Here is a 26,511-nt window from a genome sequence, read left to right as displayed (position 1 = left end):
TGGTGCCTTCCCAGACTAATAAAACAACCTTCAGTCCCAGAAATGGTGCTTCCATTAGATGTGCCAATTCTGGCGCTTAGCCTTGGCTTTTCCTGCTTGTCCTGGTGTGGTGGCAATTGGGGTAATGGTTTTGGGGTTGTCAGCTGTGTAATGTTCGCTGACATAAAGTCCCAGGGATTAGTAATGGAGAAGTGTCCGTCAGACACCCCCCATTACTGACCCCATAGTCAAAAGAAAGCAACGCACACAGAAATGTCCTTTTAATTGAAAAAGGCACTCCCTGACAGTTACCCTCTCTTACCCATTTTTCATTACCATAAAAAAGTGATCCCAGGGGTCCTTAGTAATGCATAATATTGAGGTCCCACGACTATCCCGGTTTTCTTCGTCCAGTCTGTGGAGCCCTGTTCAGAGAACGCAGCTCCATACACTGGAGCAGCATCCACTGGAGGTTCTCGCACTGTGCAGCGTGAGAACTCTGCTGCTGTGACGAGCGGTGACATCAATAAGGTTACCACAGTTCATTCACCGGGGCTCCATAGACTGGACGAAGAGGACTGGGATCGTTGTGGGACCTACGTATTGCATCAAAACCCCTGTGGATTACTTTTTTATGGTAACGCTTGGGTAGAAGATGGTAATTGTCGGGGTGTGCTTTTTCCAGTTAAAGCCCTTTTCTGTGTTTCTTTCTTTTGACTATGGAGTTAGTAATGGGGGAGTCTGATACACCTCTCCATTACTAGTCCCTGGGCTTGATGTCCGTGGACATTACACAACTGACATCAATCCCAAAACCATTACCTCTATTGCCACTGCACAAGGGCAATCAGGAAGAACCAAGGCTAAGAGCCAGAATTGGCACATCTAATAAATGTGCCATCTGTGGGGTGGCTGAGACTTATTAGTCTGGGAACGGGCCAATATCCATGGCCCTTCCCAGCATGTTCATATCAGCCTGCAGCTGTCTGTTTTGCCTTTGCTTATTAAAAATAGGTGGCACCCCACCACTTTTGCTGGGTGGGATCGCCCCTTTTTACTTTTGGCCCCTTCCCAGCATAAACCAAACACCAGTTGTTTGCTTTCCCTCAGCTGGTTAAAAAAAAATAGCATGGGGTCTCCCCTTTTAATTTATTTAATAGGTTAAATAAGACAAAGCCACCCTTTTTAGTGCCACAAGGAAAACACTAAAGGGTACTAGTTTATTATATGTAGGGGAGGCTTGTGACAATAAATATCTATAGGACATTTATACTATTTATTCTATTTCTCAATCTATCCCTTTTATACAAAATTGCTTTATTCGTTTGTAAACTAGCTTTAAATTACATAGAGAATTGCTGGATGTAAAAGATGATGATAAAACACATTGTATACAGATTGTATGCAGATGCTAGGTGAAGAAAAAAATTGCACACTCTCGTAGCACTCTTCCAACTTTTCAGGAGCAACATCGGAGCTATTTTTTTACGCTAATGAGTGTGAGACCTAACTTGCAATACACTTATCATTGACTGTATATCTCGCCTTTATAGGCCTTGTGCATCCACCTGAGCCATTTGGGTGCAGGTGTTTTGAAGCGGGGGTCCACTACTCAGTCAACTCCTTCTCAGTCACCATGTTATCCCCCTCCTACTACTCCATCAGCAAGATAATAGCAGCTGTACACCTCTCCGGTGTCGGCGCTTTACCAGTGGTGTAGACACTGACCCTCACGTCCTCCAGATGTCCATTGTGGCCGATGGAGCGATCAGTGAAGCAGCTGCTGATTTGCCGCAGGAATCATGTGACCTATTGTGACACAAGCCCCGGGAGACGCATTTCCGACACCGTGTAAATGATCATTTTACCTGGGGGGAGAAACCTAGTGATTGAATTGAAGGCGTTGTGCACTAGTAGCACAGCCCTTCTTATTCACATCCCCCTTCTTTTCTGGATGGAGGTGCTGACATTTCCTGCATGATTGCTTTATGATGTTGGTTTAGTTAGTGATTCATCCTTTGCTGATCCATGGTCCCCACAATAACTTATGATTGTACTTTTTTTTTTTTTTTTTTTAGGAAACAGTCTGGTTTCCCTAACCTTTCACCTCTTGAGTCATAATGGTCTAATAGATCACTTTCACTTGGATATGGTGAAACTGCGTAGATTTCTAGGTAAGCTCTGAAAGTTGTCGTGATATGGTAAACCTGTCATCAGTTTGTTCGCGTTCTCTACAAATTGGTCAGGATGCTGCAAATAGTGTAACAAGTGTGTGTGTATGTATGTGTGTATATGTATGTGTGTGTATGTGTGTATATGTATGTATGTATCTATGTGTATATATATATATATATACACACACACACACACACACACACACACACACACACACACACACACACACACACACACACACACACACACACATATATATATTTATATTTCTGCCACAGCTCTTGTCTCTGCGTACTTGTTGGGTGGCCCAGTGGTTAGCACTGCAGCCTTGCAGCGCTGGGGTCCTGGGTTCAAATCCCACCAAGGACAACATCTGCAAGGAGTTTGTATGTTCTCCCTGTGTTTGTGTGGGTACTCCGGTTTCCTCCCACATTCCAAAGACATACTGATAGGGAATTTAGATTGTCGGCCCCATCGGGGAGAGTAATGATAATGCGTGCAAACTGTAAAGCGCTGCGGAATATGCTAGCGCTATATAAACATTATTAGATCACCACTGCAGCCAGTCACTGAGCTCAGCAGCTTGTGCAGAGCCATTGAGCTCCGTGATTGGCTGCAGCGGTGATGTGCGCTGTACTTGTGACATCGCTTCTCCCGGCTCTGTGTCCTGGTTGCAGCAGCAGAGAGCTGGTGCTAAACCCCAGGAAGGTGAATGCCTGCTTTGTATGTTCTATTATATGCATAAGTCATTTGGGGCCATGTTTTTTGGAAGTGGAAAAATAACTTTTAAGGACATGGAAAATTTGCATGTTTTTCTTTCTAGCCCTCTCTAAGGAAAAACAATGTAGTTATATATATATATATATTATTAGTGCCTTTTTAATGGCTTCACTTTGGTTGAGCAATGTGAAAAATAATGAGCAGAATCATTTTCCTGAATATTTTATGTGCCATCCACATAATAGGTATACTAAGATGGCAGATGCTGATGTGCCCCAATCTGCGGTATCAGTGGCGTGATAAAGGACTCTTCCTCTGCTTTACCAATTTAATAGCGACCATAGGATCTAAGGGGTTAAATGGCCAGGAACAGCAGATGACACAGGCCCAGCTCCTGGCTCCCTTCCGGCAATCGCGTTCATACTTTTAACTAGTGATGGGCTAACCCGAACAGTAAAGTTTGGGGTCCATACAGAACACCTTGTGACCGTGCACGGATACTGTACACTGACTTCTCCCGGAAGTTGGTGTTACTGTTTGGGTTCGGCACTCTGAAGATTGGCTGATCGCACACTGTCATCTCTGTGACCGCACAAGAAACATCGGCGGCTCTGATCAGCAGTAAGATCGTTACCCCTGGACAGAGAGCAGCTGTTCCCACGCTGTCAGATGACTGCATGAGAGTATTCATCATTTTTAAAAATTATAAATTAAATAATAAAAAAAAAAAACCCGGTGTGGGGTCACCCCATTTTTGACAACCAGCCAAGCTAAAATAGACAGCTGGGGACTGGTATTCTCAGACTAAGAAGGTCCACAAGCGAAGAAAAAAAAAGCATTCTGTACCGCTGCAACACCTGTTCCAAAACACCCGACTTGGGGGTCAACACCGCTGTAAGCTGTGGCCGGGCTCTCATTTTCTTCTGTAGTCCATGCAAAAGAACAATGAGGGTGGCACTCACCGTCCCACAAAATCCAGTTTATTGAAACCGTTTCAAACATCCTCCGCAGGGGAATCATGTGGAGTGCAATGGATGACGGCTGTCTGGCACAACTGTGCTTCTATGGATCCTTCTACGGGACCTGTAGAAGCGCAGCAAGAATGAACATGTGGAATAATGTAGGAGATTGTATGTAGATGTCACGCTAATATCCATCTAACATAATAGTAATCTTCTGTTAATGTTGCATTAGGGGAATCATAATGTACTTACTCTAATTTTGGTAAATATACTGTTTTTGTCATTCTTCCCCCTTTTTTTTCTTTAGTTATGGTTCAAGAAGACTACCATAGTCAGAACCCCTATCACAATGCAGTGCACGCTGCTGATGTGACTCAGGCCATGTACTGTTATTTAAGAGAACCCAAGGTAAGGAAAGCCTCTGTGACCATCTGGCTGCTCTTCTCTGGTGACTGATCTCTTCAGAAGACATGGTTATCAGGCAGGAGTACCAGTATGTGAAGCATTCCCCATCTTGCCGCTGCCTGATAGAGCTGGTATCTCCAGTTTCATCATTATTCTGGAGTAACTTGAGGTTTAGTAACTGCCGATTAATTCCATCATTCCGATTGTTAGTGGTGACTCTCGATGGGCTTTTGCTCCATTGAAATTGGTGTGATATTGGAGGTATTAGGGCATTAGTCGGGATACAGGTCCCTAAGAACTGTAAACTGGACATATTTGCTAACTATGACCATTCAGTCAGGGCCACAAGGTTCTTATTAATGACTCTTTCTATGTTGGAATGGGGTCTTGTGCTCTTTATCGACATGTATTGAGAGATCTAGAACCATTCAGGTTTGGACCCTTACAGAACGCTGGTGTCTCTCGGAACAGACAACAGTGGGGTCACAGTTTAAACAGGTATTCCGATCTCCAAGATCCTATTCAAATATGTAGTAGGTGTATTAGTAATAATAATAGCAAATACCTCCAATTAGAAATGTAGTATAGTTTTTCAGATTCACTAGGTTACTTACCTCATGTGCAGGCATTGCAGTAGCTTAGGTATCCATGGTTACGACCAATGAGAGCTGTGTATCTGTCAGAGTGGTCGTAACCATGGATATCTAAGCTACTGCAATGCCTGCACATGAGGTGAGTAACATAGAAAATCTAAATAACTATAGTACATACATAATTGGTTATATATTACCCCTTAGTGACCGGGCCAATTTTTACAATTCTGACCACTGTCACTTCATGAGGTTATAACTATAGAACGCTTCAACGGATCCCAGTGATTCTGAGAATGTTTTCTCATGACATATAGTACTTCATGTTAGTGGTAACATTTCTTCACTATGACTTGCGTTTATTCATGAAAAAAGTGCAACATTTTCAAAATCTTTGCCAAATTTCAATTTTCAAACTTTTAATTTTTGTGCCCTTAAATCAGAGAGCGTTGTCACACAAAATAGTTAATAAATAACATTTCCCACATGTCAACTTTACATCAGCACAAATTTGGAAACAAATATATATTTTTTTCTTCTTAGGACGTTATAAGGGTTAAAAGATGACCAGCGATTTTCTCATTTTTCCAACAAAGTTTACAAAACCATCTTTTTTTTTTTTTTGTTTAGGGACCATCTCACATTTGAAGTAAGTTTGGGGAGTCAATATAACAGAAAATACCTAAAAGTGACATCATTCTAAAAACTGTACCCCTCAAGGTGCGCAAAACCACATTCAAGAAGTTTATTAACCCTTCAGGTGCTTCATGAGAACTAAAGCAATGTGTAAGGGAAAAAATTTACATTTTACTTTTTTCACAAAAAATTTACTTTAGACTCAAACATTATTATTTTCACAAGGGTATCAGGAGAAAATGGAGCACAAAATTTGCTGTGCAATTTCTCCTGAGTACCGTTTGATTTTTTTTTTTAATGCAGAATTGGCTGGAAGCAATGGCGGGCACCATGTCGCATTTGGAGACCCCCCCCTCCCCCCATTCTAACTCCAACCCTAACACAGCCATAACCCCAACACACCCCTAATCCAAACCCCAGTGCCACAACCAACCGTAACTATAACCCCTAACACACCCCTAATCCAAACCCCCTACGCCACAACCAACCATAACCATTACCCCAACACATCCCTAATCCAAACCCCAACGCCACGTAACCGGCCGTGACCCCAGCGGACCGCAACCACAACTGCAAAGAATGGGGAAAAAGTCATTTTTTTTTTATGTTGGTTAGGTAAAAATAATAAGGGGGTGACAAGGGGGGGGGGGGGGTTTATTTACTATATATTTTTTTATTTATGTTGATCACTGTGATTAACCCCTTACTGACCTCAGACAGGATAGTACGTCCGAGGTCAGAAGCCTTGCTTTGATGCGGGTTCCGGCGGTGAGCCCGCATCAAAGCCGGGACATGTCAGCTGTTTTGAACAGCTGACATGTGCCCGTAATAGGCGCGGGCAGAATCGCGATCTGCCCGCACCTATTAACTAGTTAAATGCTGCTGTCAAACGCAGACAGCGGCATTTAACTACCGCATCTGGCCGGGCGGCCGGAAATGACGGCATCAACGACCCCCGTCACATGATCGGAGGTCGGCGATGCTTGTACCTTGTAACCATAGAGGTCCTTGAGACCTCTATGGTTACTGATCGCCGGTAGCTGTGAGCGCCACCCTGTGGTCGGCGCTCACAGCACACCTGATTTTCTGCTACATAGCAGCGGTCAGCAGATCGCTGCTATGTAGCAGAGGCGATCGAGTTGTGCCTGCTTCTAGCCTCCCATGGAGGCTATTGAAGCATGGCAAAAGTGAAAAAAAAAAGTTTAAAAAAAAGTGAAAAAAAAAATATAAAAGTTTAAATCACCCCCCCCTCCTTTCGCCCCAATCAAAATAAATCAATAAAAAAAAATCAAATCTACACATATTTGGTATCGCCGCGTTCAGAATCGCCCGATCTATCAATTGAAAAAAAGCATTAACCTGATCGCTAAACGGCGTAGCGAAAAAAAATATTCGAAATGCCAGAATTACGTTTTTTGGTCGCCGCGACATTGCATTAAAATGCAATAACGGGCGATCAAAAGAACGTATCTGCACCGAAATGCTATCATTAAAAACGTCATCTCGGCACACAAAAAATAAGCCCTCAACCGACCCCAGATCACGAAAAATGGAGACGCCACGAGTATCGGAAAATGGCACAATTGTTTTTTTTTTTTTTAGCAAAGTTTTGAATTTTTTTTTCACCACTTAGGTAAAAAATAACCTAGTCATGTTAGGTGTCTATGAACTCGTACTGACCTGGAGAATCATAATGCCAGGTCAGTTTTAGCATTTAGTGAACCTAGCAAAAAAGCCAAACAAAACAAGTGTGGGACTGCACTTTTTTTTGCAATTTCACCGCACTTGGAATTTTTTTCCCGTTTTCTAGTACACGACATGCTAAAACCAATGATGTCGTTCAAAAGTACAACTCGTCCCGCAAAAAATAAGCCCTCACCTGGCCAAATTGACGGAAAAATAAAAAAGTTATGGCTCTGGGAAGGAGGGGAGTGAAAAACGAACACGGAAAAACAAAAAATCCCAAGGTCATGAAGGGGTTAATCCCTATCACAGTGATCAAAATGAACCAATAGGAAAAATCTCCTATTGGTGCCGGATGGCAGATCTCTGCAGGCGCATGCACCCACCATTTTTCTTTCGGGAAAACTACGCTGAGGGCTGGGAGACGGAGCTGGAGGGTCCAGGGATGCTGGAGATATGGGGGGTGGGGCTCATGGGACCCAGTTTCTCTCTTCTCTGGTATTCTATATCATATCAGAGGAGTGAGAAATGAATGTAAAATCAGACTTTTTAATTTTATTTTTTTTTGCGATCACTTTTTTTCGGTGAGTGAGGGTATTCTAAAAATCATTTGTCTGAATGATGCCTTAATTATTAATGTTATGCTACCAAGATCGTGCTCTTTCGGAAGCTGCTTTGAACTGCTGCTCTATCAAGAATCTGTACTCTGCAGACACGATTTGCAAACACACTCTGTGGATTATTGCTACAGCAGCAATTCAAAGCCTCTTCCAAAAATGAGCACCGTGCGGAGCGTTCTAAAAAAGGAAGCAAAATAAAATAATGATGTGCGGTATATTATGAAGATTTCTAACTTTACAAAGACTGATCAATCATTTATATAAAGCAAAAAGTTAGTCTTGAAATATTCCCATCTCATAAAGCATTGTTGCTCTGATATGCCAACGTTTAGTCCCCTAACTGTTCTCCTTGAACCGTTGCTCACCACTGTGGCTTTGCAGGTAACCATTCCTTTTGGCTCTATGCCGCAGTTCCCTGGCACAATGTGCTGGTGTGCCAATGTACAGGGCAAGACTAATGTGCTGTTACTGAGATGGAAATATTACCTGCAGGTAAGAACATAATGGAGAAGAATGAGCTCTTGAACCCTGCTGCCATCTCTCCTCTGGGGGCATTGCATGTAATGCCAGTCATGACTTCTGTTTCAGCTTGCCAAGTCTCTCACTCCATGGGATATCCTGTTGGGTTTAATCGCAGCTGCAACACATGATCTGGATCATCCCGGTGTGAATCAGTCTTTTTTAATAAACACAAACCACTACTTAGCAACTTTATACAAGGTAAGTGGACAGATTTCTGTTCTCCCCAAATTGTTGCTAGTTCGATAATGAAAAGGAACACTGAGCACTCAAAGTGGAGATGAAAGACAAACGAGCGAGAACGTTTCACTCTTTGAATTGGGAACTTGCACAAAATTCTGCATGCGTATGGAAAACCGGTTGTTATTATTTATATAGCACCATTGATTCCATGGTGCTGTACATGAGAAGGGGGTTACATACAAATTACAGATATCACTTAGGGTACCGTCACACAGTGGCATTTTGATCGCTACGACGGCACGATCCGTGACGCTCCAGCATCGTAACAATATCGCTCCAGCGTCATAGACTGCTGTCACACTTTGCAATGTACGACGCTGGAGCGATAATTTCATGACGTATGTGCGATGTAGAAGCCGTTGGTTACTATGCGCACATCGTATACAATATCGTGCACACCTTTGTTACACCATGCGATCATGCCGCCACAGCGGGACACTAGACGACGAAAGAAAGTTTCAAACGATCTGCTACGACGTACGATTCTCAGCGGGGTCCCTGATCGCAGGAGCGTGTCAGACACAGCGAGATCGCTGGAACGTCACGGATATATCGCTGGAACGTCACAAATCGTGCCGTCGTAGCGATCAAAATGCCACTGTGTGACGGTACCCTTACAGTAGGCAAACTAACAATGACAGACTGATACAGAGGGGCGAGGACCCTGCCCTTGCGGGCTTACATTCTACAGGATGGTGGAGAAGGAGACAATAGGTTGGGGGGTCGCAGCAGCTCTGATATTGGTGAGGAGGCAGTGGGGTCATTACAGGCTGAGGGTGCAATGACTTCATAGAGATCTGTGCCCTAACGCAGATACGCCACAGAATGGAGTCCCCTACTGTAGCTAGTTGTCTGACAGCCACACACAAGACGGTGAGCAGGCAGAGGGGAATGTGTTTCAGCTCCTGGGAACATGTCTTTATATAATTCTCTGTTTTATTTATAGTATTAAATAAAATAAGATCAAAGGAAAAATGAGATTAAAGGGAATCTGTCAGCAGGCTTTTGCTATGTAATTTGAGGGCAGTATAAGGTAAGGATTAAAACCCTGAATTCATTGATGTTACTGATCAGGCTGTGTGGTGTTGTTTACTTACAGGGAAGGTTTTATCACCAGGACATTATCATTGCTTAGACTAGCTGGCCCCTGCTTGCTAATCCAACTCCGCCCCCTCCTGTGATAAGCAGCTTTTTTTCAATAGCCAATGTACATACAGAGCCTGGTGTGGGCAGGGTTAGCTCTGCTTCATGCTGCACCTACTTTACTGGGGGCAGCTGTTCTAACACACAGTTTTTAAGTGATACATTGTTGGATTCAGGGTTTCTCTTCCTTACCAATGCTGCTCTAAAATGAGGTAGCAAACACCTGGAGTCAGATTCCATTTAAGGGATGAAGATATCAAATTTTATGCTTTTGTTTTTGTTTTGTTTTTAAATCTTTCCCACATTTTCTATGTTTTGTGTTCCTTTAAAGAAATATTGCAGTGTAAGCTATCATCTAATAAATGTATAACCTTTATTGAAATGAGCTGAGAAATCCTCCAACTAACAATGCGGTTCAACGAGTAATCCGCTTCTATACAAGAATGTAATGATTTCTGTTGTCTCCAATGGGGCATTGAAGGGGCTTCCTCACAAAATGCAATAATCTCAATGATAAATGTATGGCTGCTGTGAGGAGCATTGGACATGAAGGTCGTGGATTCCCCAGAGTCTATGAAGTACAACATTCAGTTCATCATCATTTTTACTAATTAAAGAATATTCGGATGCTAACCCTAGTACTTGAGACTTGGACCCCAACTACCTGCATCTCTGTGCTGCTTTAATTCCTGGCATACTGATGGTTTCCAGCTCTGCTTACGGTTTCTCTGTTCTTGTCTAGAATACCTCAGTATTAGAAAACCACCACTGGAGGTCAGCAGTGGGCTTGCTGCGGGAATCTGGTTTGTTTGCACACCTGACTTTGGAGGAAAGGTAAGTCATCCTGACTGATCTACATGAGGCCTTAAGGTACCGTCACATTAAGCGACGCTGCAGCGATATAGACAACGATGCCGATCGCTGCAGCGTCGCTGTTTCGTCACTGTGGTCGCTGGAGAGCTGTCACACAGACAGCTCTCCAGCGACCAACGATGCCGAAGTCCCCTGGTAACCAGGGTAAACATCGGGTTACTAAGCGCAGGGCCACGCTTAGTAACCCGCTGTTTACCCTGGTTACCATTTGTAAATGTAAAAAAAAACAAACACTACATACTTACATTCCGGTGTCTGTCCCCTCGCCGTCAGCTTCCCGCACTGACTGTGAGCGCCGGCCGGCCGTAAAGCACAGCGGTGACGTCATCGCTCTGCTTTACGGCCGGCCGGCGCTCAGTCAGTGCAGAGAAGCAAAGCGCCGGGGGACAGACACCGGAATGTAAGTATGTACTGTTTGTTTTTTACATTTACACTGGTAACCAGGGTAAACATCTGGTTACTAAGCGCGGCCCTGCGCTTAGTAACCCGATGTTTACCCTGGTTACCAGTGAAGACATCGCTGAATCGGCGTCACACACGCCGATTCAGCGATGTCTGTGGGAGATCCAGTGATGAAATAAAGTTCTGGACTTTCTGCTCCGACCAATGATGTCACAGCAGGATCCTGGTCGCTGCTGCCTGTCAAACAATGATATCGCTATCCAGGACGCTGCAACGTCACGGATCGCTAGCGATATCGTTGTTAAGTTGTTCAATGTGAAGGTACCTTTACACATACAAATGCACACTTAGGATATGTGTCTCACAGAACGTGTACCCATTTAAGTCTATGGGGCTGTTCACATGCTTTTGTTTTTGGTGAAAAAAAAAAAAATTGTCTACAGAAAATCTAGACATTTCTATTTATTATTGGATTTGTGGCTCAAACTTTCCGTTTCAAGTGAATGGGCCTGAAAAAGAAACAAAAAAACCCTGCACTCTGATGCCGTCCATGAGTATCCGAGTGCATTTCTTACCATTTTTAATAGGTAGGAGAAGCCTGTATTTTTTTTTTTTCTATAGTAGAAACACCACAGTGATGGTAAGAACAGACCATAAATGAAAATCAATCCAGGACACTGATAAACAGTTAAAGAAATGGTTAAAGAATGAAAATATATATAAATATACTATATACTGTTGTCTGAATGAGGCCAAATCCGGAATTGTACCTTTTCTCTGTTTTGGGCTAATGTGTATCTCGTGGATGGCTACCTAGACAGGGTGTAATGGTGACCGATATTTTAATGCTGTACAGACAAATTGCTTATACACAAGATGGCGATAAGCTCCTGCATTGTATATCCAGGGGCAGCCATGTCTGTACAAGTGTGGCTTTGCCGGTTACTGCAGCTTAAAGGCGTGGTCTAGGTTCATGGTCAATGAGTTTCCACCACCGGACACCTATTACCTCCAGAAGCAAATAGTGAGTGGTGTGCGCCATCTGTGCACGGTAGTGCCATCATCGGGGCTGCCGCTTACTGACTGCTATAGGAGTGGGGCTGCAGGACAAGTCACCAGGGTCCTGAGCTCACACAACCCCTTTATCACTGTTACATTTAGAAGGCTGAGCTGCAGCAGAAAGCACACAGGGGCCTTGTTATACAGAACAGTGGGGGTCCTAAGAAATGCACGCTCCCCATCACAGCGTGGGTGTAGTATTTGGATGGAGGGGTATTTTGTGGACTGTGCATAGAAATGTTTGGTTATTTTGTGTTTTAGGCAACACATGGAAAGCCAGCTCGGATCAATTATTCTTGCTACAGACATTAGTCGACAAAATGAATACCTGTCACAGTTCAGGACCCACCTGGACAGAGGCGACTTATGTCTGGAGAATGCTGGGCATCGGCATTTCATTCTGCAGGTAAGGACACAGATGCCACGTACCTGGCTGCTGCCGCCTGCAGTGTGCCGCCTGCAGTGTGCCGCCTTGTAACCAGCTTCCTCTTCTGATAGATGGCGTTAAAGTGTGCAGACATCTGTAACCCATGTCGGACTTGGGAGCTCAGCAAGCAGTGGAGCGAGAAAGTAACAGAAGAATTCTTCTACCAAGGCAAGACGAGGGTTAACGCTGAAGATGTTTTAATGACCTTTAGGAAAGCAATGTTCAAATATGAGCCCCCTGATGTGTTAGGGACCCCTCTATCAGCCAGCACGAGAGGGGGTACAAGTGTCTGGAGCTCTGCAGGAGCTGGCCCGTCCGTGCATTACAGGGACGGCGCATGGATTTTAACCCTAACATCTGTGGGGCAGGTGTAAGAAGTGGGCTCAGTACTGAGCCTGCACAATGCACAGTAGATGCCGGCGGTGTGATACCCCCCTGTATCGGCAGCACTCAGATATAGCCCGATCGTTGCTGTTTAACTACAAAAATGCAAATATTAGAGATTGATGGCAGCATTTAAGTAGGGTAATGAGGCGTCCATTGCTAACTTCACTATGTACTAAAATACTGATGAATATCGGCGAAGTCCGATCTATCAAAACATACATTTATGTAACCCATATGGTAAACTGCATTCCAAAAATCTAAATGTCTAAATTGAGCTTTGTGGGGTTTTTTATTTTTATATACTGTATATATTTTATCAACTAAACAAGTTTTGGAATCCACATAATCCTACTTAAATAATCAAGTTGCCCTGTCATTTTACTGCACAATGTTTGCTGTAAAGGAAAAACCCAAACAATGGTGGAACTCTGGTGGTAAATTTTTTATTTTTTTTTCTTTAAATTTCACTTCACTTTGATTTTTTATTATATTTTAATTATTCAGCACATTGTGGTTAAAATAAATAGTGCCATCCAGAACTACAACCTGTCATGCGAAAAAACCAAGCCCTCATATGTTTATCAATGAAAAAATAAAGAGGGTGTCGCTCATGGAGGTAGAGGAGGAAAAGACAAAAGTGCAAAAATGAAAACTTAAAACCTACAAAACCCAAATGAGCAAAAACCATGTGATAACAAAATAAGTAAAAAGCAAAAGTGCATCTAAATAACTCAGGGTTATTAGTAATACTGTTTTTGATTTAAAAAAAAAAAAGCTTAAAAGCCATTCCACCGTCGACAAGGTGCCCCTGATCGGATGACGGCCCTACACTGCCTAATATTGAAAACCTTACAATGTGTCAGAGTTGATCTCAGTGTGTGAATAAGGGCAGACAAAAAGACCGAGTCCCGACCTGTGACACCAGTCTGGGGAAGCCTTTGAATGTCATTTCCAGCTCAGGAGAGGGAGGCCACACCCCGGCTTGCACAGAATGCAAAAATACAAAGAAAAAACAGAAAGATTGAGCTTGATTTAAGTTGGTATAAATGCAGCACATAAATGCATGTTCAAATTTGCCATAAAGCATTATAAAACTTACAATAAACAAAAAATGAAAATTTGTTGCAGCCGGAAGGGGTTACTGGGAAATGTGCCGCAGAGGAATAAGGACATATTTCCAACCTCGGATCACTTGATTCTACTTGTCACTCCTTACTTTAATGGAAAAGTCCAATAAAACAACAAGTTTACCATTAACAAGTCCTCTAGTTCGTGTGTGTATGTAACCTTCATGTTTAATTAGCAGCAGTATGTGCTGGTCTGGCAGCTAACATCTCAAAAACATGGAGGTATGACTGTATCCTCTCCCCCCTAATCTTGGCCATGTTTGGTTGAGCTATTTAGAGTGATTTCCTCCGATGTCTCTCCCACAATATCACCTGTCTGAGAGTCAGGAGGCGCCCACACTTTACAGTTGGCCGATATCAGTGGGTTGGCACGATTTTAGTCTGCTGAGCAGACTTTACACACACCGTGCATTTTCTGGTACATCATTACTGTGTGGATCATTGGGAAATTAACATACGTGTCTTTCTTTCTTAGGGGATGTGGAGAGGAAGTGTAACCTGGATATCAGTCCTCTGTGCGATCGCAACTCCTCAAACATAGCGAACATTCAGATTGGTAAGGAGGAGCCATGACTGTACTGAGCATGAGTTATCATTACCCAGGGACCCCAAATACAGGAGGAAAGATCCAATGCCCCTCGTTGTAAACTGGTGCACAGGCAGAAAAGCTGCAGGAAAGTACAGAAAATATATTTGTATCACTGTACCAGCCTACTGGAAAGTAGAAATGCGGTTGAACAGATAGATGGCAGCTTTCTCCAGATACTATACATACATACATACATACATACATACATACATACATACATACATACATACATACATAGTTAGGGCCAGAAATATTTGGACAGTGACACAATTTTCGCGAGTTGGGCTCTGCATGCCACCACATTGGATTTGAAATGAAACCTCTACAACAGAATTCAAGTGCAGATTGTAACGTTTAATTTGAAGGGTTGAACAAAAATATCTGATAGAAAATGTAGGAATTGTACACATTTCTTTACAAACACTCCACATTTTAGGAGTTCAAAAGTAATTGGACAAATAAACATAACCCAAACAAAATATTTTTATTTTCAATATTTTGTTGCAAATCCTTTGGAGGCAATCACTGCCTTAAGTCTGGAACCCATGGACATCACCAAACGCTGGGTTTCCTCCTTCTTAATGCTTTGCCAGGCCTTTACAGCCGCAGCCTTCAGGTCTTGCTTGTTTGTGGGTCTTTCCGTCTTAAGTCTGGATTTGAGCAAGTGAAATGCATGCTCAATTGGGTTTAGATCTGGAGATTGACTTGGCCATTGCAGAATGTGCCACTTTTTGGCACTCATGAACTCCTGGGTAGCTTTGGCTGTATGCTTGGGGTCATTGTCCATCTGTACTATGAAGCGCCGTCCAATCAACTTTGCAGCATTTGGCTGAATCTGGGCTGAAAGTATATCCCGGTACACTTCAGAATTCATCCGGCTACTCTTGTCTGCTCTTATGTCATCAATAAACACAAGTGACCCAGTGCCATTGAAAGCCATGCATGCCCATGCCATCACGTTGCCTCCACCATGTTTTACAGAGGATGTGGTGTGCCTTGGATCATGTGCCGTTCCCTTTCTTCTCCAAACTTTTTTCTTCCCATCATTCTGGTACAGGTTGATCTTTGTCTCATCTGTCCATAGAATACTTTTCCAGAACTGAGCTGGCTTCTTGAGGTGTTTTTCTGCAAATTTAACTCTGGCCTGTCTATTTTTGGTATTGATGAATGGTTTGCATCTAGATGTGAACCCTTTGTATTTACTGTCATGGAGTTTTCTCTTTACTGTTGACTTAGAGACAGATACACCTACTTCACTGAGAGTGTTCTGGACTTCAGTTGATGTTGTGAACGGGTTCTTCTTCACCAAATTAAGTATGCGGCGATCATCGACCACTGTTGTCATCCGTGGACGCCCAGGCCTTTTTGAGTTCCCAAGCTCACCAGTCAATTCCTTTTTTCTCAGAATGTACCCAACTGTTGATTTTGCTACTCCAAGCATGTCTGCTATCTCTCTGATGGATTTTTTCTTTTTTTTCAGCCTCAGGATGTTCTGCTTCACCTTAATTGAGAGTTCCTTTGACCGCATGTTGTCTGCTCACAGCAACAGCTTCCAAATGCAAAACCACACACCTGGAATCCACCCCTGACCTTTTAACTACTTCATTGATTACAGGTTAACGAGGGAGACGCCTTCAGAGTTAATTGCAGCCCTTAGAGTCCATTGTCCAATTACTTTTGGTCCCTTGAAAAAGAGGACGCTATGCATTACAGAGCTATGATTCCTAAACCCTTTCTCCGATTTGGATGTGGAAACTATCATATTGCAGCTGGGAGTGTGCACTTTCAGCCCATATTATATATATAATTGTATTTCTGAACATGTTTTTGTAAACAGCTAAAATAACAAAACTTGTGTCACTGTCCAAATATTTCTGGCCCTAACTGTACATACATACATACATACATACATACATACATACATACATACATACATACATGCATACATGCATAACTGTGCAAACGTTTTAGGCAGATGCAGGAAAATGCTGCAAAGTAAGAAGGCTTTATAAGATACAAGTGATAATAAATTATTGCAGTCAATTAATAAAATGCAATGAGAAGGGGGGAAAAAAGGAATCTGTCAAATCAATATTTAGTGTGATCGCCATTTACCTTTAACCCCTTAGTGACAGAGCCAATTTGGTACTTAATGACCGAGCCAATTTTTGCAATTCTGACCACTGTCACTTTGAGGTTATAACTCTGGAACGCTTCAACGGATCCCGCTGATTCTGAGATTGTTTTTTCGTGACATATTGTACTTCATGTTAGTGGTAACATTTCTTCGATATTACTTGCGATTATTTATGAAAAAAACGGAAATATGGCGAAAATTTTTAAAATTTTGCAATTTTCAAACTTTGTATTTTTATGCTCTTAAATCAGAGAGATATGTCAGGAAATCTCAACCCTAACCTCAACCCTAACCTCAAACCTAACCCTAATCCCAATACACCCCTAATCACAACCCTAACCCTAATCACAACCCTAACCTTAACCCTAATCCCAAACCTAACCCTTATCCCAAGCGTAACCCTAATGCCAACCTTAACCCTAATCCCAACTCTAACCCTAACTTTAGCCCTAACTTTAGCCCCAACCCTAACCCTAGCCCTAAGGCTACTTTCACACTTGCGTCGTTTGGCATCCGTCGCAATCCGTCGTTTTGGACAAGAAACGGATCCTGCAAATGTGCCCGCAGGATGCGTTTTTTGCCCATAGACTTGTATTGCCGACGGATCGTGACGGATGGCCACACGTCGCGTCCGTCGTTCACGGGATCAGTTGTGTTTTGGCGGACCGTCGGCACAAAAAACCTTCAATGAAACGTTTTTTGTACGTCGCATCCGCCATTTCTGATCGCACATGCGTGGCCGTAACTCCGCCCCCTCCTCCCCAGGACATAGATTGGGCAGCGGATGCGTTGAAAAACTACAGCCGCTGCCCACGTTTTGCACAATTTTCACAACGTGCGTCGGTATGTCGGGCCGACGCATTGCGACGGCCCCGTACCGACGTAAGTGTGAAAGAAGCCTAACCCTAAATTTAGCCCCAACCCAACCCTAAATTTAGCCCCAACCCTAGCCCTAACCCCAACTGCTGTTCTCCTGCCGGCCAGCAGATGGAGACAGATGGCGGGCGCACTGCGCATGCTCCCACCATTTTCTTTTGCCGGCGGCCAGGAGGAGCAGCAGGAGGATCCAGGGACACAGGTGAGTATTGTAGGGTCCCCGAATCCCCCTATTTCTCTGTCCTCTGATGTGCGATCACATCAGAGGACAGAGAATTACACTTTACTTTTTTTTTTTTTTTGCGGTCGCCGGTAAACAGTTAATTACCGGCGATCGCAAAACAGGGGTCGGTAAAACCGACCCCGATCATGCTCTTTGGGGTCTCGGCTACCCCCGGCAGCCGAGACCCCAAAGATTCTCGCGGGGCCGGCCGGCGGGCGCACTGCGCATGCGCCCGCCATTTTTAAGATGGCGGCGCCCACCGGGAGCCACGAGGAGCACCGGGGGAGATAGGTAAGTATTGGGGGGCCACCTGGGACCCCTTTTCTCTGTCCTCCGATGTGCGATCACATCGGAAGACAGAGAAATTAAAGAGATCGCTTTTTTTTTTTTGCGATCGCCGGTAAACGGTTAATTACCGGCGATCGCAAATGCGGGGTGGGTAAAAAAAAACCCGAATCATGTTCTCTGGGGTCTCGGCCACCCCCGGCAGCCGAGACCCCGGAGAAAATCCGACTCTGGGGGGCGCTATTTACTTTTTCCACAGCGCCGTTAATTAACGGCGCTGTGGTTTAAGTACCCTTAGCGGCCGCCGTTAAAAGGCGTATCGGCGGTCGCTAAGGGGTTAAAACAGCATCAATTCTTCTAATAATCACACCCACAGTCATTTTGTAGGATTATAGTAAGGTGTATGAATAACCAGTTATACCAAATAGAATATAGAAGATAATGATTGTTTTTATATGTAGGTTGTTGACAGACACCGTCGTCCAGGGGGCTTAAAGGGAACCTGTCACCTCTTTTGGCCGATATAAGATACGGTCACCGCCTTTCAGGGCTTATCTACAGCATTCTATAATATTGTAGATAAGCCCCCGACCTGACCTGCAAGATGAGAAAAATAAGTTTTATTATAGTCAACCAGGGGGGCGGTCTGATGGGTGTCACAGGTCCGGGTCCGGCGCCTCCCATCTTCTTGCGATGCCGCCATCTTGCCTGCTTCATCGCTCCCCGGCATCGCACTCCTGCCCAGGCATACTTATCTGCCCTGTTGAGGGCAGAGTAAAGTACTGCAGTGCTCAGGCGCTGGGCCTCTCTGACCTTTCCTGGCACCTGTGCTCTGCAGTCAGTACTTTACTGTGCAGGACCCAGGTGAGTATAATAAAATTATAGAATGCTGTAGATCAGGGGTGTCAAACTGCATTCCTCGAGGGCATCAAACCATGCGTGTTTTCAAGATTTCCTTAGCATTGCACAAGGTGCTGCAATCATTATGTGTGTAGGTGATTAAATTATCACAAAAAATTGTCACGAAAAATAGTTAATAAATAACATTTCCCACATGTCTACTTTACATCAGCACAATTTTGGAAACAAAATTTTTTTTTGTTAGGGAGTTATAAGGGTTAAAAGTTGACCAGCAATTTCTCATTTTTACAACACCATTTTTTTTTTAGGGACCACATCACATTTGAAGTCATTTTGAGGGGTCTATATGATGGAAAATACCCAAGTGTGACACCATTCTAAAAACTACACCCCTCAAGGTTCTCAAAACCACATTCAAGAAGTTTATTAACCCTTTACGTGCTTCACAGGAACTGAAACAATGTGGAAGGAAAAAATGAACATTTAACTTTTTTTTGCAAACCTCTTAATTCAGAACCATTTTTTTTATTTTCACAAGTGTAAAAACAGAAATGTAACCATAAATTTTGTTATGCAATTTCTCCTGAATACGCCAATACCCCATATGTGGGGGTAAACCACTTTTTGGGCGCACCGCAGAACTTAGAAGTGAAAGAGCGCCGTTTGACTTTTTCAATGCAGAATTGGCTGGAATTGAGATCGGACGCCATGTCACGTTTAGAGAGCCCCTGATGTACCTAAACAGTGGAAACTCCCCACAAGTGACACCATTTTGGAAACTAGACCCCTTAAGGAACTTATCTAGATGTGTGGTGAGCACTTTGAACCCCCAAGTGCTTCACAGAAGTTTATAACGTAGAGCCGTGAAAAAAAAAAAAAAAAAAAAAAAAATCGCATTTTTTCTACAAAAATGATCTTTTTGCCCACAAATTTTTATTTTCACAAGGGTAACAGGAGAAATTAGACCACTAAAGTTGTTGTGCAATTTCTCCTGAGTACGTCGATACCCAATATGTGGGGGTAAACCACTGTTTGGGCGCACCGCAGAGCTTGGAAGAGAAAGAGTGCCGTTTTACTTTTTCAATGTAGAATTGGCTGGAATTGAGATTCGACGCCATGTCGCGTTTGGAGAGCCCCTGATGTACCTAAACAGTAGAAATCCCCCACAAGTGACCCCATTTTGGAAACTAGACCCCCCATGGAACTTATCTAGATGTGTGGTGAGAACTTTGAATGCCCAAGTGCTTCACAGAAGTTTAGAATGCAGAGTCGTGAAAATAAAAAATATTTTTTTTTCCACAAAAAAGATACTGTAGCCCCCAAGTTTTTATTTTCACAAGGGTAACAGGAGAAATTGGACTGCAATAGTTGTTGTCCAATTTATCCTGCGTATGCTGATGCCCCATATGTGGGGGTAAACCACTGTTTGGGCGCACGGCAGAGCTCGGAAGGGAAGGAGCGCCGTTTTGGAATGCAGACTTAGATAGAATGGTCTGTGGGCGTTATGTTGCGTTTGCAGAGCTCCTGATGTACCTAAACTGTAGTAACCCCCCACAAGTGACCCCATTTTGGAAACTAGACCCCCCAAGGAACTTATCTAGATGTGTGGTGAGAACTTTGAATGCCCAAGTGCTTCACAGAAATTTATAATGCAGAGTCATTAAAAAAAAAAATATATATTTTTCCACAAAGATTTTGTAGCCCCCAAGTTTTTATTTTCATAAGGGTAACAAGAGAAATTGGACCCCAGAAGTTGTTGTCCAATTTATCCCGAGTTCGCTGATGCCCCATATGTGGGGGTAACCCACTGTTTGGGCGCACGGCAGAGCTCAGAAGGGAGGGAGCACCATTTGACTTTTTGAGCGCAAAATTGGCTGTCGTGTTTGGAGACCCCCTGATGTACCTAAACAGTGGAAACCCCCCAATTCTAGCTCCAACCCTAACCCCAACACACCCCTAACCCTAATCCCAACCTGATCCATAATCCTAATCACTAACCCTAACCATAATCACAACCCTTACCCCAAAACAACCCTAATGTCAACCTTAACCATAACCCTAATCAAAACCCTAAATCCAACACACCCCTAATCCTAATCTCAACCCTAACCTCAAACCTAACCCTAATCCCAATACACCCCTAATCACAACCCTAACCCTAATCACAACCCTAACCTTAACCCTAATCCCAAACCTAACCCTTATCCCAAGCGTAACCCTAATGCCAACCTTAACCCTAATCCCAACTCTAACCCTAACTTTAGCCCTAACTTTAGCCCCAACCCTAACCCTAGCCCTAAGGCTACTTTCACACTTGCGTCGTTTGGCATCCGTCGCAATCCGTCGTTTTGGACAAGAAACGGATCCTGCAAATGTGCCCGCAGGATGCGTTTTTTGCCCATAGACTTGTATTGCCGACGGATCGTGACGGATGGCCACACGTCGCGTCCGTCGTGCACTGGATCAGTTGTGTTTTGGCGCACCGTCGGCACAAAAAAACCTTCAATGAAACGTTTTTTTGTACGTCGCATCCGCCATTTCTGATCGCACATGCGTGGCCGTAACTCCGCCCCCTCCTCCCCAGGACATAGATTGGGCAGCGGATGCGTTGAAAAACTACAGCCGTTGCCCTTTTGCACAATTTTCACAACGTGCGTCGGTATGTCGGGCCGACGCATTGCGACGGCCCCGTACCGACGTAAGTGTGAAAGAAGCCTAACCCTAAATTTAGCCCCAACCATAACCCTAAATTTAGCCCCAACCCAACCCTAAATTTAGCCCCAACCCTAGCCCTAACCCCAACTGCTGTTCTCCTGCCGGCCAGCAGATGGAGACAGATGGCGGGCGCACTGCGCATGCGCCCGCCATTTTCTTTTGCCGGCGACCAGGAGGAGCAGCAAGAGGATCCAGGGACACCGGTAAGTATAATAGGGTCCCCGAATCCCCCTATTTCTCTGTCCTCTGATGTGCGATCACATCAGAGGACAGAGAATTACACTTTACTTTTTTTTTTTTTTTTGCGGTCGCCGGTAAACAGTTAATTACCGGCGATCGCAAAACAGGGGTCGGTAAAACCGACCCCAATCATACTCTTTGGGGTCTCGGCTACCCCCGGCAGCCGAGACCCCAAAGATTCTCGCGGGGCCGGCCGGCGGACGCACTGCGCATGCGCCCGCCATTTTTAAGATGGCGGCGCCCACCGGGAGCCACGAGGAGCACCGGGGGAGATAGGTAAGTATTGGGGGGCCACCTGGGACCCCTTTTCTCTGTCCTCCGATGTGCGATCACATCGGAGGACAGAGAAATTAAAGAGATCGCTTTTTTTTTTTTTTGCGATCGCCGGTAAACTGTTAATTACCGGCGATCGCAAATGCGGGGTGGGTAAAAAAAACCCCGAATCATGTTCTCTGGGGTCTCGGCTACCCCCGGCAGCCGAGACCCCGGAGAAAATCCGATTCTGGGGGGCGCTATTTACTTTTTCCACAGCGCCGTTAATTAACGGCGCTGTGGTTTAAGTACCCTTAGCGGCCGCCGTTAAAAGGCGTATCGGCGGTCGCTAAGGGGTTAAAACAGCATCAATTCTTCTAATAATCACACCCACAGTCATTTTGTAGGATTATAGTAAGGTGTATGAATAACCAGTTATACCAAATAGAATATAGAAGATAATGATTGTTTTTATATGTAGGTTGTTGACAGAGACCGTCGTCCAGGGGGCTTAAAGGGAACCTGTCACCTCTTTTGGCCGATATAAGATACGGTCACCGCCTTTCAGGGCTTATCTACAGCATTCTATAATATTGTAGATAAGCCCCTGACCTGACCTGCAAGATGAGAAAAATAAGTTTTATTATAGTCAACCAGGGGGGCGGTCTGATGGGTGTCACAGGTCCGGGTCCGGCGCCTCCCATCTTCTTGCGATGCCGCCATCTTGCCTGCTTCATCGCTCCCCGGCATCGCACTCCTGCCCAGGCATACTTATCTGCCCTGTTGAGGGCAGAGTAAAGTACTGCAGTGCTCAGGCGCTGGGCCTCTCTGACCTTTCCTGGCACCTGTGCTCTGCAGTCAGTACTTTACTGTGCAGGACCCAGGTGAGTATAATAAAATTATAGAATGCTGTAGATCAGGGGTGTCAAACTGCATTCCTCGAGGGCATCAAACCATGCGTGTTTTCAAGATTTCCTTAGCATTGCACAAGGTGCTGCAATCATTATGTGTAGGTGATTAAATTATCACCTGTGCAGTACAAGGAAATCCTGAAAACATGACCTGTTTGCAGCCCTCGAGGAATGCAGTTTGACACCCCTGCTGTAGATAAGCCCTGAAAGACAGTGGCCGCATCTTATAGCGGCCAAACCTGGTGACAGGTTCTCTTTAAAACTGGACGTGGAACTGTTTTCCACAACCTCACCTTTGCAGCAGAGTTTTGTCTCAGAGTTTTGTCTATTCCTCACCCAGTTTTAAGCCTTCTTGCACAGGTGATTCAGTTACTGACTCACCTGTTAGGTGAATTAGTGACCAGTTATATATACCAGACAATGGTCCTATAAAACCCTATGGAACTATACCTAGAAGAATCAATGCTATCTTGAAGGCAAACGGTGGTCACATCAAATATAGATTTGATTTAATTTCTCTTTTGTTCATCCCCTTTAGCATTTTATTGCTAAAAATAAACTATTAACCCTTTTAGATCATTCTTTGCATCTGCTCAATTCTGATGCTTGTGTGTCTTGTTTGGACCATATTTCCTCCTATGGATCTCATGCTGCTTTCTTCTGTCCTCAGGGTTTATCACCTACCTGGTGGAGCCATTGTTTGTGGAGTGGGCCAGATTCAGCAACACCAGGCTGTCGCAGACCATGCTGGGCCACGTGGGGCTAAACAAAGCCAGCTGGAAGGGAATGCTGCAGGAGCGGTCCAGTAGTGAAGAGGCCGACCCTGCCTTTGATGACTGACCTATGTGTACTTTTTTTTTTAACCTCAGGAAGACTGCACACCATGACCTAGAGCATGCATGACATCCGCTTTATGGTGGGAGGTTTTTAGCGAGTGACCAGAAGAGGTCTTGGTGAGAGAGAATTTATCCTGATTTGCCAAGGTTACGTTGTAAAAGAAAAAAAAAGCCAGCATTCTTTATCTCCAATGTTTCCTTTAACATGCTCCCATTTTTTTGTCCATCTTTTTTTTTTTTTTTTCCCTCATATACGCAGCCTGAACATAGAGCAATATGCACATACCTCAGTTGGGTTTTATTTTTCTGAAAGCTTGAATATGCAAAGCACAGCATTGACTGAAAACTGCAGGAAGCTTTTCATGTGCCACAGGTGTTTTTTTTTTTTTTTTTTTTTGTTCCCCTTTATTTTTTTTAAATTTTTTTTTAACCTGTTAAAGGAAACCTCTCTTATAATAATTGGAAGACTCCTTTTTTTTTTCCCCCACAGCTACTGGTGGGAATTTGCCAGACTTTGAAGACTGATGTCCTAACTTCCACTTTTGTGTTGACTTCTCGTTTGGAAATGTGAAGTGCCCGCACAGCTCTGCTGCCTCGGCAAGAAATGCTGTTTACAAATACACTGAAAATACTGACTGACACTCGCCTTGGAGCATAGTCGTGAAGGAACCACTGAATGGATCTTTTAAAAAAAACAATTTTTGTATGGTTATTTAAGAGAACAAATGTTGACTGCAACCCTTCCTCTCCCTCACAGCGCCACTCACTTCTCACATTTTGCAATATTTTCTCTAGCATACAGCCAGGCTTCAATCCTTTCATGGTTGGAATATTTGTCCGCATCCTTCCTTTTTTTTTTTTTTTTTTTTTTTTTTTTTTTTTTTTAATGGCAGAATGCAAGGACTTCTGTTCCTGGTTGTTTTGCTAGTCTATAGTGAAATGCATTGCATGCTGGGTTATTTTTATTACAATTTTCCACTACTGAACACTTGAACTGCACGGAAAGGGTGGAATTTCTGTAAAACACCATATTCAGCTCAGGGTATTTGCCAATCTGAAATAAAAGAGGGAAGGGAAACATTTTTCGTTCGGACAAGGGTACAAATGCCTTTTTTGCTGCAGCGCGCCTGTGAGTTTGAATGCAAGGACTGCATTGCGTACGTGTGAGTGTGTGCATGCGATTGGTTACACGTCTGCACCGCGGGCTTGGAGAGCCGCGCGCTATGGCTTTTTGCTGGACGACACATTTCCTGACGTTTATCAGACCTGTATAGATATTGGGAGTCGTAGGTCAACAAAAGCGGATATTCCGGCTCTCCAATCCTATCTCATTGTCACAGATAAAGGATGAGTGAAATGTAACGAATTGCTAAAATGCCTTAATCTATGCACAAAGCTAAGTGACCAAACGTGTTGTGTATTGTTTTTATTTTTTATTACTATTATTATTTTCTTTCTTTCCTCCCCTAGATTTTGTTTTATTTCGTGAACTAGTTTTGTGAGATTTCGTTGTATGATACGTTGTTTTTAGGACCAGTTCCAGGACTAATTTTAAACTTAAACATTCCATTATTTTGTAATTTTTGTTTTGAGTATAGTGAGCACAACTGTTATCTAGATAAAAAGAAAAAAAAAAAATGGTGCTTTTTTAGCTGATTTGTATTTTCCTTGGTATTGCTGTTAAAGACTGTTTATCATCTGTTTACAGTTTGTTGCAACAGACATTTTTTTGGGAGACGGCTTAAGCGTAAAGCCATTTGTACACGGCTTTGCCATACTCATTTTAATACGTGCCTGTTGCTGTTCAGTTTTGATGAATAAAAATAAAACAAAGGGTTTCTTTGTGTTTTTAACTTTTAAAATGTCGCAAATTGAAGTCTACCATTAACCTCTTGGTGCATGTATCGGTTGAGGCAGATGATTTTGCGAGTTGAAACAACTGCTGGACAGCTATATTGGACAACTGAATTAAGAATAAAAAGTCAGAGTTTTAGAGAAATTAAAAAAAAAAACAACAAAAAACCCTAAGACCCAGCCACGGCTCCTCTTCAATGTTCTTACTGAGGGAAAGATGATGTTGGCCAGAATCTCAAAATACACGACCCCATCCATCCTCCTTTCAATATGGTGCAGTCGTTCTGTCCTTTATGCAGAAAAGCACCACCAGAGTATGATTTTTTTTTTTTTTCCCCACCATGCTTCACAGTCGGGATGGTGTTTTTGGGGTTGTACTCATCATTATTCCTCCAAACATGGCGAATGGAGTTGAAACCAAAAAAGTCTGTTTTGGTCTCATCTGACCGCATGACCTTTTCCCATGCCTCCTTTGGATCATCCAGATGGTCAGTGACAAACTTCAAACGGGCCTGGACATGTGGATTTTAATCCATGATCGAGTAGTGTGTTATTAACAGTAATGTTTGAGACTGTTGTCCCAGCTCTCTCAGGTCATTGACCTGGTCCTCCTATGTAGTTCTGGAATGATTCTTGACCTTTATCAAAATCTTCCTTACACCACGGGGAAAAATCTTGAATGTGGAGCCCCAGACCGAGGAAGATTGATCTAGTGCTTTTTCCATTTTCTAATTGTGGCAACAGTTGTTGCCTTCTCACCAAGCTGCTTTCCTATTGTCCTG

At 43.6% G+C, this 26,511-nt stretch overlaps 1 protein-coding gene across 4 annotated transcripts in view; it reads left to right on the top strand.

Moving 5' to 3' along the window:
- The window catches only part of PDE7A (phosphodiesterase 7A), a 116,824-nt gene extending 91,112 nt beyond the window's left edge, over nt 1-25,712 (top strand). For 3 of the 4 annotated variants that reach the window (XM_069731417.1, XM_069731418.1, XM_069731419.1), the window contains 8 exons: nt 2,058-2,153; nt 4,144-4,244; nt 8,359-8,490; nt 10,418-10,509; nt 12,271-12,415; nt 12,508-12,604; nt 14,426-14,506; nt 23,710-25,712. In XM_069731417.1, the coding sequence (XP_069587518.1) occupies nt 2,058-2,153; nt 4,144-4,244; nt 8,359-8,490; nt 10,418-10,509; nt 12,271-12,415; nt 12,508-12,604; nt 14,426-14,506; nt 23,710-23,879 (914 nt within the window). In that variant the 3' untranslated portion in view covers nt 23,880-25,712. The remainder of the gene's footprint in view (nt 1-2,057; nt 2,154-4,143; nt 4,245-8,358; nt 8,491-10,417; nt 10,510-12,270; nt 12,416-12,507; nt 12,605-14,425; nt 14,507-23,709) is intronic. The other variant, XR_011314108.1, reaches the window with a different exon arrangement.
- Nucleotides 25,713-26,511: the final 799 nt, after the last annotated feature.

Source organism: Ranitomeya imitator, chromosome 6 (genome assembly GCF_032444005.1).
Source record: "Ranitomeya imitator isolate aRanImi1 chromosome 6, aRanImi1.pri, whole genome shotgun sequence".
NCBI lineage: Eukaryota > Metazoa > Chordata > Amphibia > Anura > Dendrobatidae > Ranitomeya > Ranitomeya imitator.
The sequence above is the reverse complement of the archived record's forward strand: the minus strand, read 5'-3'. Positions and strand labels throughout refer to the sequence as shown.